We start from the raw sequence: 17,159 nt of genomic DNA, 5'->3' as shown, positions 1-17,159 counted from the left end.
CCTAAAAACACAGTACAAATTCAGCAGAAAGGCAGCATTACTCTAGATTTAATATTCTCTTACAGATACTAGGTGGTTATAAATCTTGTAATGCCTTTCTGTATGAAGGATGATGCAGTCTTGAAGTTCAGTGTCTTTTATTCCACTTTCTCAAGATCAGTATGGTATTCAAACCTACAGGCTTGTAGAGGCAGTAATGTTAAATCTGTCATTTTAACTGCATCCTTGTATTCTAAAATATATTAATATATATGCTTATGTACTGTGTACATATAATCCCACAATGGGTAATTTTATTTTTTTTTTCCCCTAGACATTCAGTGAATTTGAAATAGAACAGCATCAAGAATGTGCTTATGACCACTTGGAAGTGTTTGATGGTGAAAGTGAAAAATCGCCAATCCTGGGACGCTTATGTGGCAATAAAATACCAGATCCTCTCATTGCTACTGGAAACAAAATGTTTCTTCGCTTTGTTTCTGATGCATCAGTTCAAAGAAAAGGCTTCCAAGCAACTCACTCTACAGGTCAGAAATCAGGACGTGCTTTTTACTAATAACTTTCCCATCATTCTTTAGGGGTAGATATGCAGAGGGATTTTTTTTTTTTTTAGGAATGGGATGAGTTCGCAGATGTAACAGCTGTATCTAGTGAAGCCTTAAGCCCAGTACGAAAAGTCTGAGATTGCAGAAAGTATTTTCTAATATTTTAGATATTCCTTTCTCCCTGTCTCTCTCTCATAGGTAAGAAATTAAAAGATGTTGAAACAAAGTCAGATAAGGAAGGAGGTTCCTCAGGATTCATGACTTGTGATCATAAAAGATTGAATATCTTTTCACTGTATCTGTAATGACAACACTTAACTGGGACATGTGATGCACTGCTATTGCTTTCCTGTTGTAACCTAAACAAAAATCTAGGATCCGTGTAAACAGATATTTCTTTCCTGTAGCGCTTAAAAGGAAAGACAAACCAAAGAAGAATAAGAAAAAAAAAAAAAAAACCAACATTGAAGACTTTCTTAGGATCTTTAGAATATAACATTCTTCATATTTGCCGTTCAATTTTCTTGTTTGGCAGCAGTCACTGAAGCTGGAAACAGTGGTTTGTAATTGCGTAAATAGAGTTTTTGGGATATTTTCAGTGTGCAGATCTTTCCCCCGACGTTGCTTGGCTTACAGTGGCCCCTAGTGCTGAAGCTCTGAACATCCAGTGCCTGCAGTAAAACAAGAGGATTTGGGGGGTTTTGACCTTTATTTTAATCTTCAATTATAATGTCAGTCTTTACTTTCCAGAGTTCATACTTATTTATCCAGGCAATAAATAATTCAGAAAATATTTCATAAGTATATCTACTAGGAGATAAGGTTTAATGACATGTAATAATTATTACTAGAATAATCAAGATGATGAGTCACTGTTAATGTAGTATGATATTACCCAAAGGATCCATCAAGTTGACGTGTAATGCTCAGCTAAAAAATCCTCATATGTATCAATGCTGGAAATTTGTATTTTTTTTCTTTCTGGTTTGTTCTGAATAATTAAAAATCTTTAGTAATTTAATTTCCCTTTCAGAGAAAGACAGGCAACATGATCTAGTCATTGCAAGTGAAAAGTTTAGCTACCTGTAGTTCAGTTTGTTTTTCTTGTGGAAAATTCTCTCTTACGAGCAGGCAGTGTTTTGCCTTCCCTGCTACAGTAACACTTGCCTTTAGATATTAGATAGAAGTAATAATTACCCATTTTTAATTACCTCAGGGTATATACTTAAAGGTCAGAACTCTTGCTAGAATATGTGTTATAAAACTGCTGTCTCATTTATTGTTCTCACTTTCAGTTTGCATGATTGGAGCAGTCAGTATGTGAACAAAGTTGAGATGTATGCTCCCTAAATTCTAAAGATTGCAAGTTTTGTTATGACTTGCTGAATTTTCCCTCATATCTGCTGAGTTTTATGTGCCTTAAAAATAAAAAGGTTCATAGCATGGACATGTGCTTTTCTGAGAAACTGAGAAAAATAAAATGTACCCAGTTTTAAAGAATGTTATAAAAGACTAAAGAGTTTTCTTCCTTAAGGGAGGACATTTATTTTTGTCAGCTGCTGTTGCAGACTGCTCCCTGAGATGAACCCTCATCACAACTATGTACCTGGAGGTAGTGTTTGAATGAGGGACAACTCAGGTCTTGCAGTCTATTCCTCCAGTCTTGAGCCAAACACAGATGCTCTGTGAGGATTCTGTGAGAATTTTTCCCCTGTGCTGTGTGCACATGTGTGAATGAACAGATACCTAACAAGTGTATGAGCAGAGGATTCTGTATCCCCTTAGTTCATCTTTTCTAGGAAAAAATAATTGATGGTGTGCAATGGGAGTAGACAAGGTTGTGTTTGATCCTGCATATCTGTGCATACAGACAAGGAGTGCTGAGGAAGCTGCTCCCATCACTTCTGACATGTTAGCAGAACTCAGTGAAAGGGCTGGTGTAACACAACAGCAGTGAACGGGAGGCTGGATTCTATGACAGAGCTGTCTCTGCTGCTGCATTCATGGCATCTTCATGATTTAATGGCCCCTTATTTTTCCAGTAGATGCTGTCAATGATGTTGATTTCCCTTTTATGACACTTTTTGGCTTTAAGTGCTATCCGATTTCCAAGTTTCCATATAATGTTTCAGAAAACAGGATAAAAATGTAGCAGCAAATACAGTAAAGTTTAAAAAAATAATCTGGATTGAAAGGCTTCCTTGGGTGGAGCAAAACTTATAAAATGCTGTTTTGGAAGTGCAACATAGTTTTAGAAAGAGATTCTGTCATATTTTCCCCTCTCAGAAAAGGCACAACCCATCCAAGAGGAATTCATAAAAATGCTCCTGACAGAACATTAAACATCATTGCTCAGGGAGTGATCTGTCTGCCCTAACTCAGGCATCAGTTCTCTTCTGGACAGCTTCATTTATAGTGCCTGGCCTCTAGACACTGCTCCAGGAGGTTGCAGATCTACTGTAGGTCCTATTCATATCTGTCAATGCTGGGAGGATGCCTCAAACAAATTCGGATATCTCAGATGTCGCTCAGTTTAGAGGCCTGTGTTACTTCCAAAATATCTATAATCATTCAGTATGGGAGTGCTGAATCAAATTTATTATCTTGTTTCTTTAGTTCAGATGGTGTGGGTTTAAGCTTTTCCCAACTGTCTGGCTTGTTAAACAGTAAGGAAACTACTGCTCATTTTGTTCTTATATTTTTAAGAAGCCTGAAGGTCCCCAGAGAGGTCATGAAACATGAGAGGGTTTTTGTGCTTTAGATGATCTAGAAGGAGTCTTTCACTGAAGCTAACAGATCACCATAATTTTACAAGTTGGACATATTTCCTTACAGTCAGAAGCACACATTCTGCCTACAGCAGAGCACGATGGAAGCCACAGTGGTTTAGCTCTGGTACCAAGGCTAAGCAAGCATGGCTCTGCTCTGTTCTGTGCCTGTCCCACGTGTCCCAATGCAGTGCCTTGTTCTGCAGGCTGGATGTAGACTTCTGAAACTACAGCTTAATTCTTAAGAAACTGAAAAATTGGCTTGTAATTCCTATTCTAAAACGTGAGGCTATAATCTGTGAGAAAAGGGCAGGGGAAGAGGAATCGCCATGTTCTGTGGTTATATGGCTACAACTTTCCTTTAAGCTCCTGTCCTCTGTAGCAAGCAGAGGGAAAGAATGCAGACAGTTCATTAAATGTTTTCTTGTTTGCAGCTGTTTGGTGTCTGAGGCAGAGAGATGTTCCTAATATTGGCAAGAGTCCAGTCCAGTCAAAGAAAAAATAAACCCAAAACACCCCCCTCTCCCCTCAACAAAAAACCTCAAAACAGACAAACAAAAGACCCAACCTACCAGGGGAACAAAAACACACACACACACACACACACACACAAAAAGGAAGCAAATGAAATTCAGAAGAGGGAGAAAAAGCAGTAAATTACAATATCAATGAGAAATAACTGTTCGAACAATCATTCTTGCCGATGTTCTCTCCTGTTTTCCTACTTGTTCTTCAGGAACAAAAAACTTCAGATTGAACTGATCATGCATAACAGATTACTTACATAATTTATATTTCCTGGTTTTATTCCTTCATTTCCCTATTAAGAAAAAACCCACTCTTTTTAAAGAGTGAGGATAAGGATTTGGTCATTGCCATTATTAACTCCTAGTTGAAATGTGACTCCTCACAATATAATAGTGCAATTGGTCATGTTTAGTGTGGGTGGAGTCCGTGAAGTAAAATTCAAAGTGTCTCTTCACCAAAGCTTAGAAAGATTTGAATCTTGCTGTTTCTTTCAGGTTACTCTAAAAAGATCAGTCAATAATATCTACATATTTTTTAAATACAGATAAAATTATCTGTTCATTTATTTATAAAAATTAAATCTAAATTTGTAAGTCTCCATATTTTGTTCAAGCTCATTTGCACTTGATGTTTTTATCAAGTACTGTAAGAAATTATTTGTTCTTGATGAGAAACCAAAATGAAATTATTCCATTTGCATTGAAATCTTCATACATGTAAAGTAAAAAAGCCTGCACACACCGTATGGAAATACTATCCATTTTGGAAACAATGCATTTTTTTCTCTTAAGTACAATTTTCATCTGTTCTTCATTGGGTTCTAATAGCACTTTTATTTATTTGTTGTATACCTTATTCACCTATACACTGAAGCTAATTAATATTTAAATTCTGAACTCTTTGGGCAGTTATAAACAAGCTCCAAAGCCCCACATCTGTCATTCAGCTGTGTACAAATAGAGATTTATGCTAAAATAATGGTTTTGACAAAAGGCGTGGAACTCCTGCCAAAGGCTTGCCTCAAGAACAGGCTTTCAACTACAAGACTTTCTCTGGTAGCAGCAGCTTTCTCCTAGTCCGCTCCTTTGCAGAGAAAGGCCTGCTCATGAACTACACAGCAAACTAGGTAGCAAGCTTTGCAGTGGTATTTTGTATTGAGCTGGCTCTCCAGGTGCCACGTTATGGTTAAAGCTGACACTAGTGTGAAACACAAGAATTTTGCTTGCAGTCACTGATAACGTGTGTGCTGGAGCTGATACTCCCCTATCCCTTGCAAATGCTGTCATTAACTCCTGTGGAAATGTCAGCACTGAAATGTGGGTACCCTTACAGCCACTGTCTTGCTGTCCACAGGAACCTTTCCAGTGCCTACCCAAAGACTGTCATAATGCTTAGGCCACATTCCTTTGTCTTTCACTTATGTACTATGATCAAGTCTGTCTAGTTAGAGAAGAGAGTTTATATAAGAAAACTCAGAATGATGGAGTTTAGTGGTGTAGTACTTCACTCTCAGCTTGGTTAACCTGCTTGGGTTATTAGAATGCACTCAGCCTGAATGAGACTGGGCATCTTTGAAAAGAAAATGCAAATTTGCACTGGATAAGCTTCTTCATCTTTTTTTCCCCTCCACTTAGAGTGTGGTGGTCGGTTGAAAGCCGAGCTGAAGCCCAAGGACCTGTACTCGCACGCTCAGTTTGGTGACAACAACTACCCAGTGCAGGCAGACTGCGACTGGCTGCTGGTGGCCGAGCGCGGCTCTCGCGTCGAGTTAATGTTCCAGACGTTCGAGGTTGAGGAAGAGGCAGACTGTGGCTACGATTACGTGGAGCTTTTTGATGGCCATGATAAGACAGCAGATAGACTTGGTCGATTTTGTGGATCTGGGGTAAGTAAATAGGTGTAAACCTTTTTATTTTTCGTTTCTACAAAAAAGGTTAGGAATGGCAGGACAGAGGAAGGTAAGGGTCATGAGATTCAGTTACTACATCTTATTGTGAAGGTACTAGATTATCTAATTCAGATTTAAATGTAAAAATTTGGTGGCTTGTAGTACAATCACTCTCTTGATATATTTTCATCAGTAAATATTCTTACCTATTTTTTGACCAAAGTACTGTAGTGTTTTGTTAAGGAGGTAACGTCAAGTATGTTAAGTAGCTGGAAGTAGCATGTTTATCAGCACACAAAGAAAAATTAACCACTTTTTTCCTTTCATTCACCAGTGTTGGAAGTTATCACGTTAAAGTTCTTTGAATTGTAAAAGAAGACACATTTTACAGTAGGAGGGGCAGCTGGGAAGTATTTATAGTGTGGTCATCAACTTTTAAGTCTGAGTTTAGGAAAAAAATGGTCCTAACTTGAGTAATTAATATGGGCCTTAAGAAACCTGTGAAATCCTATATGCATTCTGACACATTTTAACTGTGGGGCATGAAGGAAATTGGCCGGATGACACCCTGAAAATGCTGTATCCTATTTCTCGTTTTAGACTTGCATTGGTCTGCTGGCTGCCTGCCTTGTGAAAACTGTTGCAATGATCCCAAAAGTCCTCATCAATTCTTTATATGTGTGCCAGTGAAAGCATACTTTTGTTGTACAAATACTCTTTGCCTAGATAAAAGGCTTCAAAGACTCTACAGGATGACAGGAACTCTTAAGTAATTATATGTCACTTTTTTCAGCCTCTGAGCTGGGTCAAACATCTTAGTCATTCAGACAAGTTACCTATAAACTGGCTTAAATCCTTTTAGTGCATTTTTGAACACTAATTAATGATGCACAAAAGTGCTTCCACTTGAGCTGTAGAGGATGTATTCTAAGGAAAACGCTACAACTTAAACTAAAATCTACTAATTTACACGAAACAATATTTTTCTATGCAAGTTACTATATTTTACAAGTAGAAGGGCAGCAAACAAGAAAATGGGCTGGATTATTTTCTTCTTTTGGGGGCTTGGGGTGGAATAGCTGAGTATTGGTAGTGGTGGTTTGGTTCTGATAAGATGTAAATGTATGGTTTCAGATGCCACATAGGATAGATACAATTAAATAGAAAAGCTATTGAACATAAAAAGCAACATGATCCAAACTGGAGTGGGAAAAATATGTATGTTAGTACATATTACCACCTTCTCAAATTTAGAAGGAGGATTTGGTAGTTCAGCTGATACTTCTGATCAATGTGCTTCAGCAATAAAACAGGACATTGTGAATGCTGTGAAGAATAAGATAGAAAATAGGTATTGGCCTCTGTTTTCTTCTAAATTTAGAATATTGTATATGCTCCTGCCCAGTCACTTTCTTGCTCCAGCAGAACTAGAGAAAAACTAGGAGTTCAGGTTATTTCCTCAGTCTGCCTCTAAAATTCTTAGCCTATAACTGAGAGCACAGTGAGATAGAACTATTCTGTCTGATGATGTCAGGATTGTATGAGACACAGTGGAATTCCATGATGAGGTGTAACAGGAAAAGAGAAAAATTAATAAGGAAAAAAATAGTGAATGAATACACAAAGTGGACAAATAATTTTTTTCTTTTTATTCGTTTATTTCAGCCACCAGAAGAAATTTATTCAGCAGGCGAATCTCTTTTACTTCACTTTCACACTGATGATACAATCAACAAGAAAGGATTTCATATACGATATAGAAGTATAAAATATCCAGATAGCGTGCACACCAAAAAATAACACAAGATCCTCTATGCCAGAAAAGAAGAGTGATAAAGAAAGAACGCACAGTGAAAAGGAAGGAAGGCATGTCATTTTTTTTTGAAAACTGAAGTTGTTAGCACAAATGTTTCATATAAGTTCAGTTGAAATGCTGACTTTTAAGATCAGAGACTGAAATAAATAAAAGAAGAAAATCACCTACCCCAGTGGAATAGTCAAGATGATGATGTGCAGGCTCCATACTTGACTGTCTCTGCAGAGCTTGTGAAAGGACTTTGCATGCAGGGAGAATATAAAAGCTTTTGTTCATGGTCCAGTATTTGCTAGAATCACGTGTGGATTCAATCAGTTTCATTCAGGGGAAGTGACCCTGCAGACCATTCTTCCTTCTGACAATTGTATGGTGTCTAGGAGGAAAAGAAGCTCTTTTAGGTCACACACTCAAAATACTGTCTTTCTACCTAGTTGCTTTGACTTTGAATCCTGCGCATGGAGTGTACAAGGATTTGAATGAAGATATAAAATGGGAAGGCCTTCCTGCGTTGTTCTGTATTTTTTACAAATTCACCTGTCATATCAGGTTATCAGTGTTTTGAAACTGGAAAATCCTACTTCTGAAATGTAACTGATCTATAGAGTATTTTGTTTTACGAGTGACTGAGAAGTCTGGACTGTTACATCAGTCATCACTAGTGACCAGTCACCAGTTGACTGAACTGTAATGGTGTAAGCATCTGAAAATGCTTGGCTTACTGGTTAAGTAAGCTATCTCTGATGATGTGCTCTTATTTTGCACTGAATATAGAAAGAGACCGAAATGAAAACCTGTCCTGAATCGAAATTGTATCCATGAGAAAGAGAAATGGTCAAGGATCATCTGAAACTCCTCCTAATTTGTTTTCAGCAGTACATCTGAAACCGCTACTAAGCTTTCTTTCTTTGGACCTTTATGTGAATGAGCTATTAGCCTGATTCAATTACTCAGAAATGAAGCTGCAGTAGTGTCCAAAAGACAAGTTTCCCAAAGAGGTTTTTGTTAGATTGTTTGGGTTTTTTTTCTTGTTTTGTTTTATTTGTTTGTTTTTTGTTTTTTTGTTTTCTTTTTTTCCCCAAGAGTAAGACTATCCATGATGGTGAAAAAAGCAAAACAGAACAACAGACCCAGGATTTTTTGATATCAAGTGTGAATTTCTATGGTGCTATTCCATGAACATTAAAAACAAACAAACAAACCAAGAAGTTTGAGACTTTTGAGCCAACTATTTGCAGTTCATGAATGTCTCGCTGTACCTGGCTGCATCTGGAGAAGGAAGGCTTTACTGCTCTAATGGAAAGTGGGTTGCAATGGCAGTGCTATTCCTGTGGAACAACTACTATTATTGCCTTAGAATCCTCGCACACAATCAGACAGATCTTCCTGTAGATACACTTCTAATTTGATAAATAATTTGACAACTCGGGCATCTCAGCATACACTAACAAAAGGATCTTCAAGCAAAAGCCCCATCTGCAGAGAGAGATCATCTGCTGTAAATACAGTGACCTGCTTTTGATGTAGAGATATGTTACATTTAGAACTGAGATATTCTATGTGCTTTAGGCCATACATGGCTCTAGTCATAATGTATATGCATTATGTGAGTATTGTATGAATGAGTGCTCCAAGAGAGTGAGAGGTATGGGTGAATATGGAATTGTTTCTTTATGTGCCAAGTTCTATCAGGACTCTGTTTGACTGTAGCAACTTTTCTTTAAAGGCTTCATAGACGGATAACAAGGACTTCTAGTTTGCAAGAATCAAATTTAAATGAATATTATGTTTCACTTACAAGAAATATTATTTTGATATCCTTTGATGTAAGTTGCTACTCAAATTAGCTTAGTTTTTTGTTTCCTTCTATGAACATACATTGGCACTAATAAATCTGACCTTTTTTATAAAAATAAAAACCGAATGTCTGTTTAGGTCTCTTTGCTTGTTTTAATAGCCCTGTTATTACTCATATATATATTTCTTTTTAGATAGTTGACATGTGTGAACTTCAAAAACTTAATAATTTCTGTGTTTTTATGATGCTGCTCTGCTGTCTTTTTGGCTCATTTTTCAGGTTTTTTGATCAAGAAATGAATTACAAACATTTTCTCAAAGTTCTTTTACTACACGGTTCAGGCAAACATATTACTAAAGTAAAAAAAAAAAAAAAGTGTATTCTTGATGCTGTTACAAAATTTATCAGCTGGGCGGAATTCCAATGCTTGAATTTCTGAAGGAAAAAGCAAGCAGCTGAAACAGTGTCTCCCTGGCATGGTTAATCAAAAGGAGCTCAGAAAGTCTGAGGCTGAGAGCAAATGCAAGTTTCCATGCTCTCCTCTTTTCCCATTGTTCTATTCTAGTCTCCCCTTAATATTATCTCTCTGTTCACTAAAGTCTTCCTTCTTGCTAAACTTGGCTTTCTTATTCCCCGCAGGATTACTCTAATAACCACAGGCTTGACCCAAGATCATTATTTTTTTGGAAAGGTTTCTTTTGTTGTGGTTGATTCATGCAGGCCCCTGTATAAATCCTGCTGTCCTGTGTTAGATAGTGCAGCAGGAATGGATGGAGAGGAGGTTGGACTGGGGGACAACATGTTTTGGTGCATTTCCAAAACGCTGTGGAAGGTGATTCTTTATTGTCATATCAAAGTACTGCTTTTGAGCACAGCATTTCTGGGATTTTTTTTCACATGGAATATGTAGAATCAGAAAGTTAAATATAAAGTTTGATTTTATTTCTCTGTTTGGTTATTCTTTTGTAGATCTCATATGCTTCAGAGTGGTGAAAATGCAGAAGGTATTCTCAATGATTATCTTGATGATAAATGGACCATATGGGTTCTATCTTCTCATTGGCCACGATCCTAGTCAGTGCCTAGTGGTGCTATCAGATGCTGTTTAAAACACAGCTATTTACAAGTCCTAGGAGATTTTTCCTGATTTAATGAAAAATGACATATGCAATGAACTCCTCCCTTACAGGGAAAGTATGCCTCATAAATAGGCTAACAATAAGAAAATAATGAAAAAATAATTTATTTTGATTTTTGAAATTGTGAAAAGCGGTGTGGGCTATCCACATGTGCAGTTGCAGCCTTGAGATCGTTACAGTGCATTTACTGGCAACATTCCCGTCAGAGTGAAGATGATACTTGTTCTGCTTCATATTTGACACAAACTTTTTTGACTGTGGCATCGTCACTGGATTTAAATCACTTTTCCTGGAGCATATCATAAGTTTTCTTCTCAACTGCATAAAGAACTTCTGACATGCTGGGTATTATTCTTTAATGTTAAATTCAGCATAAAGTGTTATTTTGATGGAATGTACCGGTTCTGTGTGGCTGACAGGCTCTTGGAGAATTTAAGTCTGTGGCAGAGAAAATCGTGTGATCACTATCACACTCAGATAAGAGGGAAGGTAAGGTACATTTGTGAGTGGCTTTCCTTGTGTTCTTAAAAAAAACCAACCCAAACAAACAAAAGAGAAAGCTTAAAAAGAATAAAAGTCATCAGTGAAAGGAGTTAAAATGGCTGCTTTACATACAAGCTGTGGAGGTCAAGCTGAAGTGAATAAAGCAAGGTAAGTGCACACACAGCAGATTTTCTCTTCTTTGCTGACCTTTTGTTATAGTCTAAAACATATTTGAGTAATATTGCCTTGCTGTGAGACCCATGAAACAGCGAGTTGACCTAAGCATGGGTGAGAGCCAAATCAGATCCTTAACGCAATATTGCAGTGTTACTTCTTCATTTAAAGCAGATTGCTCTTGAACCACTGTAAAAATTAAATTAATTGGATGGAAGCTTTAGACACCTGGGGAATTTGCACCATGCTGTCAGGGTGCAAGTGGCTCACCTGATTTGCTCTAACAGAGGAAATTGTTGTTGACCTCACAGGCTGTGTGTGTGCTGTCCTGTGCGCTGCACCACCACAGAGAGTGGTCACATCGAGGCTCACTGGAACTTTTATAATTAAATGGTTCTGTTCTGCCAAAATTTACAGATCTCAGAGTTTAGGGACCTGATATGTGTATGCAATTTCAGGAAAGTATTCAATCCTAAAATAGACCTGGAAAGTAACCAGAGGAGAAATTCGCTTTGACTTCAGGTCTGAAATTGGGTCTGAATGTCTAATAGGAGGGAATGGGTTATATCACATTAACATACCTGATCATACAGATTGGCAGAACCTTACCAAAGGACTTGCTCTGATTTTAATTTTGCCATTGCTGATTATGATTCAATTATTAGTTGGTCAGTCAAAACAAAGAGAGAGGAGCCAGAACAAACAAAGTGCCTGAAAAAAACAAAATATAAAGCTACCACAGATACAACTACATTACATTAAAAACAAAAGAAGTCTCTAAAGGTCGCACTTTTACTGATATATTATTTTTTCAATGCATCCTTCATATTCTTTAAAAATGCTTTATGATGTACTGCTTTCACCTACCTAGGGAACAGTTAGATGACTAATTGCATTGTTTAGTGAATTTTTCAAACAGAGAACTGAAGACAACCTAAGAAATGGCTTGCTTTGGTTCCTAATCATATATATCTAGAGTAACTACCCATCTGTGAAAGGGGGTAATACTGGGCTATAGCTCTTACAGGTTGATTTTTTCCCTCTCTAGCACTATCAAGTTTTTCTGCTCTAAACTGTATACTTAGGACAACATTTTAATATTCTGCTTGATCTAATTCAATTAATCAAAATAATAAGAAGCTGCTTAATATTGTTTCATGGAATCAGGATGAACAAAGTCTGATTAAAACAAAAAAGAGCAAAGGAAAATGCATTTTGCAAGTTATTCCTTGTTAGAAAATGTTCTCATTTCCCCTGATTTTTCATTCTGAGTGCAAAAAGAAAACAATCTGTGGCAGTGGCAAAAAGTACTTACAGTACAGTGGTTTTGAGTGTACAGCAAAAGAAAACATTAGCAAGGCTTGCGTGTCTCTATTTGGATCCCATTTCTGCAATCGTTTTCCCTATTTTTTATTTGTAACCTATCAAATCACATAATAATGCAAGATTAAGTGATATGACAGACAAAAAAAGAGATGACAGAGAGCTTTTTTGTGTGTGTATGTATGTCTTCAATGACCTTCAGAAGTAGTAATTCTTCCTGTGTTGTTGTGACTACTGGAAAGGATCCCTGAATTTATGCATGTATGTTAGAGGGTGTTTACTGTGTGATAGCAACATCTGAAATACAAAGAATGCTAATAGTCATTAGGAATATAAAATCTTTCAGGGCATGCTCAATGACCTTTCTCTTGTTCCACAGTAGTGTTTTCGAGAAACATGTCAGGTAAGTGTCCACACAATAAAATGCAATGAAGGGAAGTTATAGTGAAAAAAGAAAGATGAAAAAGACATTTTGGCTCATATATGGCATGTGCTTCTCACAGAGTAGAGTGAGGTTGTTTAGATCATGTTACAGGAATATATGTGGGAGTAAGACGATGAATCTGAACAATACAATATTTAAGCCAAGTGTCAGGAGACCTCTTTAGTGTTAGAGACAAAATAGTTTCCTAGGGATGATAGTCCCATCTCTCAAATATCTGGAGCCATATTGTACAGAATGTTGTCTAATGGAAAGAGCACAATACCCAAAGGTGCCTTTCAGTTATGAAACTCTGCTCAAATTTGTGCAAAACATTTGCTATTTGTTCAATTAATGTAATAGTAATAGCAATACACTTTTGTAATTGAAAGAGCTGTAGCTAGTGAAGACAAAAACACTTCTATTACAATAGATAGAATACAATAATGACTCACATCTGCAACCTGGGCATCTTGAGTAATAATTCTCAAGTAGAATATTAATATATAGCAGGTGTTGACAGTTTCTGAGATGCCTTTATGGAGCTGATGTTCTGAAGAGCTGCATGGACAAAAGCTGATCTCTTTCAGACACCTTTACTAATATGCTTGCCTTACATTGTTGTTTTTTCTTCTGATGGTCATGAGACAAACAATTTTAATTACTAAAATTGATAGCCTTGACTGTCTTATGTAGGAAGACTGTACAAAGCTGAAAATATTACCTCTTGACAATTAATTACTTAAAAATTCTTATTGTTATTATGTCAGCAAAGGCAATGTTTAAGTGAAGATATTGAATAAAATGTGTTTGGAATATTTCTAGGTAATCAGAGCAGTAACTCAGTTTTTATCCTTTTAATGTGGAACTTCCTTCAGATTGCTGCATCATTGACATAATACTTTTAAAAAGTGAATTTTAGAGTAGATAATCCTGAATTTTCTTAGTCGGTTTACCCTGTAGGACATAAAATTACATTAGTTATGTTAGTGTTATTTTAGTTTACAACTGTTTAAGGTATAGGCTGATTCAGTATATAATTGGAAGGAGTTGGTTTTTAGGGGTTTTTTTTTGTGGTTTTTTGTTTTGTTTTGGGTTGGTTGGTTGGTTTTTTTGTGGTGGTGGTGGGGTTTTTTGCTATAAAGGAGGATCTTAACATTTGGGAAATTTAGTGAGCACTAAATGAATTTAGTGTGTTGTAACCTACCATAATGCCTCTTAAGGTGAGGGAGGTAGAGACACAAGCAGGGAAGGGCAGCTCTGAATGTCATTTACACAAAATCTGCCTCAAATTCTCTTGCAAAGGTCATGTTAGTGTTATGTTTATGTAAAGCCACAATGAAAGTTCTGCTGAGAATGTTTCAAAATACTTTTGTTTCAGGAAGCCTTGATGAGAATAGCTGTATGAATAAAAATCAGACTTTTATTGTATTTCAAAATTTTTTTTAAAATTTAATTTATTTTTTAATTTACTTTAGAAGCACTGATTCCAAGTCTTTCTTAGTGTTGGCAGAACTAGGAATGAGAGGCTATTGAGTTTGCCTTTGCAAAAGGTCCTTGGCCTGAGGATCTCCCTTCCTGAGGAGACAAGCAGACAAGATGATTAGTTTCCCCCTTGAATAGACAGTTGGCAATCCCTGCAGCTGCTGGTTTTTACCCAAAAATCTTGGATTGGTTGGTGGATTCAGTGTTTTGCACTGAAAACAATAGACAAAATACTTAGAGATATAAATTGGATTAAATTAGTTTACTTTGTACCAAGACTACTTAAACAAAGTCAACCAGTAGCAAAGAGATTTGTCAGAAGTGAGATTACATATGTGCAGTTGCCTCTTTTCCTTTCCTTGAGCACAGCATATACCCTGTCTCTTCTGGGAAGCCACAAATTCACTGTTTCATTTACAATCTCAAAGCAAATGACATTGCAAGAGCAAGTTGCACAAAGAAAAGTTTTGAATCTCTGAGCTTTGGTTGCTAAAAACAATTTGACATTGTCACAATGTGCCTTCATAAGGAACTCCTGAATCTGAAAATAGGATTTGACTACAGTTTGGAATGACTGAGGAAGAACAGAAAACCTGACATATTGTGATAAAATATGGTGGTATTATTGCTTCTGCACACAAGGGAAGACCTTTTTTTTTCAGTTTTGCTTTTGGTTGTGATCTTCACAGCAGTTTGCATACAAATACAGCAAATACCCTAAACGTGTCCTTTAAAATCCCTTATTCTGGGTGAAGTTGTTGAATGAGGAACAGCTGTTTGCATCCTAAGTGAGATTGATTGTTTCAAGTGAAAAAAAGTCTCTGGAAATAGTGTTCAAATGAAAAATGTACTCTATTGCCAACATCCTCAGTGCTTGATGTCCTTCCAAAAGGGAGGACTACAGTTGCCTGTTATGGCACTTCATTAAATACTGTGTCCTGATACAAGTCACCTGAGGAATACTTCAGAATTTGTTGTTCTGTTTCCCACTTCATTTATTTAAAGTGTAAGAAATACAGTGGAAATCAGACATGAGTTCGTAGCAAAATTTATGGTAGAATAACATCAGGATTGCATTTTGAAATGGATCCCTGGCATGAACAGTCGAGTTCTGAAAGAGACCTGCAGTTACCCCAGCCTACATTCACATCTTGCCTGCTTTGTATTTTGTCATATTTCTTCACTGAACTGAATTCCTACCCATAAAATCATTTATCAAGGTGCTTTTTTAAAGTTGGTTTCATCTTTCCCACTGGAAATTTCTTTTGAGGGAAATTGTTTCTTCTAGACAATCATAATTAACTGCTCTTTAATTAGGCATTAGAAATAGAGAGACTTTGTTTATACTCATTTCAGCTAAATCTTAGTGGCTAACATGGTGTGGTTTGTAACATTGTTTCTTTTGATTATTCCCTTCTGGACTCTGAAATAAATTGTGAGTGCTTTGAAGAGGATATGTTGGATTGACTGAGTATGAGTGAGTTTTACGTTGGTTAGCTGGCTTCTCTTATTTCAATAAAATGCAGCAATTTCCATTTTATTCCTGCATGTCTCAAGTACACTTCAGTGCAAGAGTAGCTCACCAGCTACTGTTTCATTCTCTAGCATGCCCCTGCCCTTGCACATAGCAGTACACGTCGCAAATGGCCAGTCTCACTGTCTTGTTTGCAGGATAAAGGCTCTGATATGCAGAGTCTTCAGTCGCTAGGACAGTCACTGGGAAGAAGCAAAAATTAGAGAACAGGATTTAAAAGATAATCTTTCAGCAGGTTTTTGCAAGAAAAATAAAAGGCCAAGTAAAGAAATAAAAAATTGATCCAGGGGTGAGAGAAATCTAATGAATACAAGAGGAAAGGAAAGTAAAAGACCTAACTTTCTTAAACTGGTCCTTTTTTTGGTTGTAAAGAATATGTGAATGGCAGGACAAAACCAAGGCTGAGAAAAATGTTAAGAGATTTGTGGTGGGTTTAGCTATAATAGAGTTGATTTTCTTCACAGTAGTTGGTATGGGGCTATGTTTAGGATTTGTGCTGGAAACAGTGTTGATGACAGAGAGATGTTTTTGTTATTGCTAAGCAAGACTTGCACAGAGTCAAGGCCTTTTCTGCTCCTCACCCCACCCAGCCAGTGAGGAGACTCGGGGTGCACCAGGAGTTGAGAGGGGACACAGCTGGAGCAGCTGATCCCAACTGACCAAAGGGATATTCCATACTGTAAGACATCGTGCTCAGCAGTAAAAGCTGGGAGGAGAACAGAGGGGAGGACATTTGCAGTGATGGCTTTTAAATTCTGCAACAAGGGAGTATTCCATGGAAACTGGAGATGGAAATCGTGGTTGTGGCCAGGCACTCCACAACAGCTTCAGTGACATTTGTAGAGGTGAAAGCATTTCACTGAGGTTTCTTTAAATGTCAGTCATGTTGTTATTTTTCACATTTTTCTTTGATCATAATATATCACCTAACTGCATTTGGCTTAGATTGGTGGATGAATAGCAAACCCTTCCAGTTTTGAAACAAACTTTATTATTACTTTTTTTTTTGTTGTTGTTCGTTCTGTACAGAATGGATTTAGTGCTTTTTACCTTATTTTTATGAAATCTTCAGACTCTAGCACTCTTCTCATGGCCTGTGCCAGGACCATGTGTCATTCATTTGGTATCATCTGATCAACACAGGTAAGGCCTAGTCTGATTTATAGAGCTGATGATTGCTATTAATAAGCATCAGACTCCTACAGTAACTTTATTGCTGTGTACCATAGCACGCCCTAATGGTTATATCCAGCCAATCTG

General features: G+C 37.0%; 1 protein-coding gene across 1 annotated transcript in view; it reads left to right on the top strand.

The window, feature by feature from the left end:
• The window catches only part of TLL1 (tolloid like 1), a 71,727-nt gene extending 62,251 nt beyond the window's left edge, over positions 1–9,476 (top strand). Inside the window, exons 18-20 of the mRNA XM_066186025.1 lie at positions 314–527; positions 5,476–5,726; positions 7,395–9,476. Coding sequence (XP_066042122.1) covers positions 314–527; positions 5,476–5,726; positions 7,395–7,529 — 600 coding nt within the window. The 3' untranslated portion in view covers positions 7,530–9,476. The remainder of the gene's footprint in view (positions 1–313; positions 528–5,475; positions 5,727–7,394) is intronic.
• Positions 9,477–17,159: the final 7,683 nt, after the last annotated feature.

The sequence above is a fragment of the Chamaea fasciata genome, unplaced genomic scaffold, assembly GCF_029207755.1.
Source record: "Chamaea fasciata isolate MVZ Bird 193981 ecotype frontalis unplaced genomic scaffold, bChaFas1.0.hap1 SCAF_6, whole genome shotgun sequence".
NCBI classification, from domain to species: Eukaryota; Metazoa; Chordata; class Aves; order Passeriformes; family Sylviidae; genus Chamaea; species Chamaea fasciata.
The sequence above is the reverse complement of the archived record's forward strand: the minus strand, read 5'-3'. Positions and strand labels throughout refer to the sequence as shown.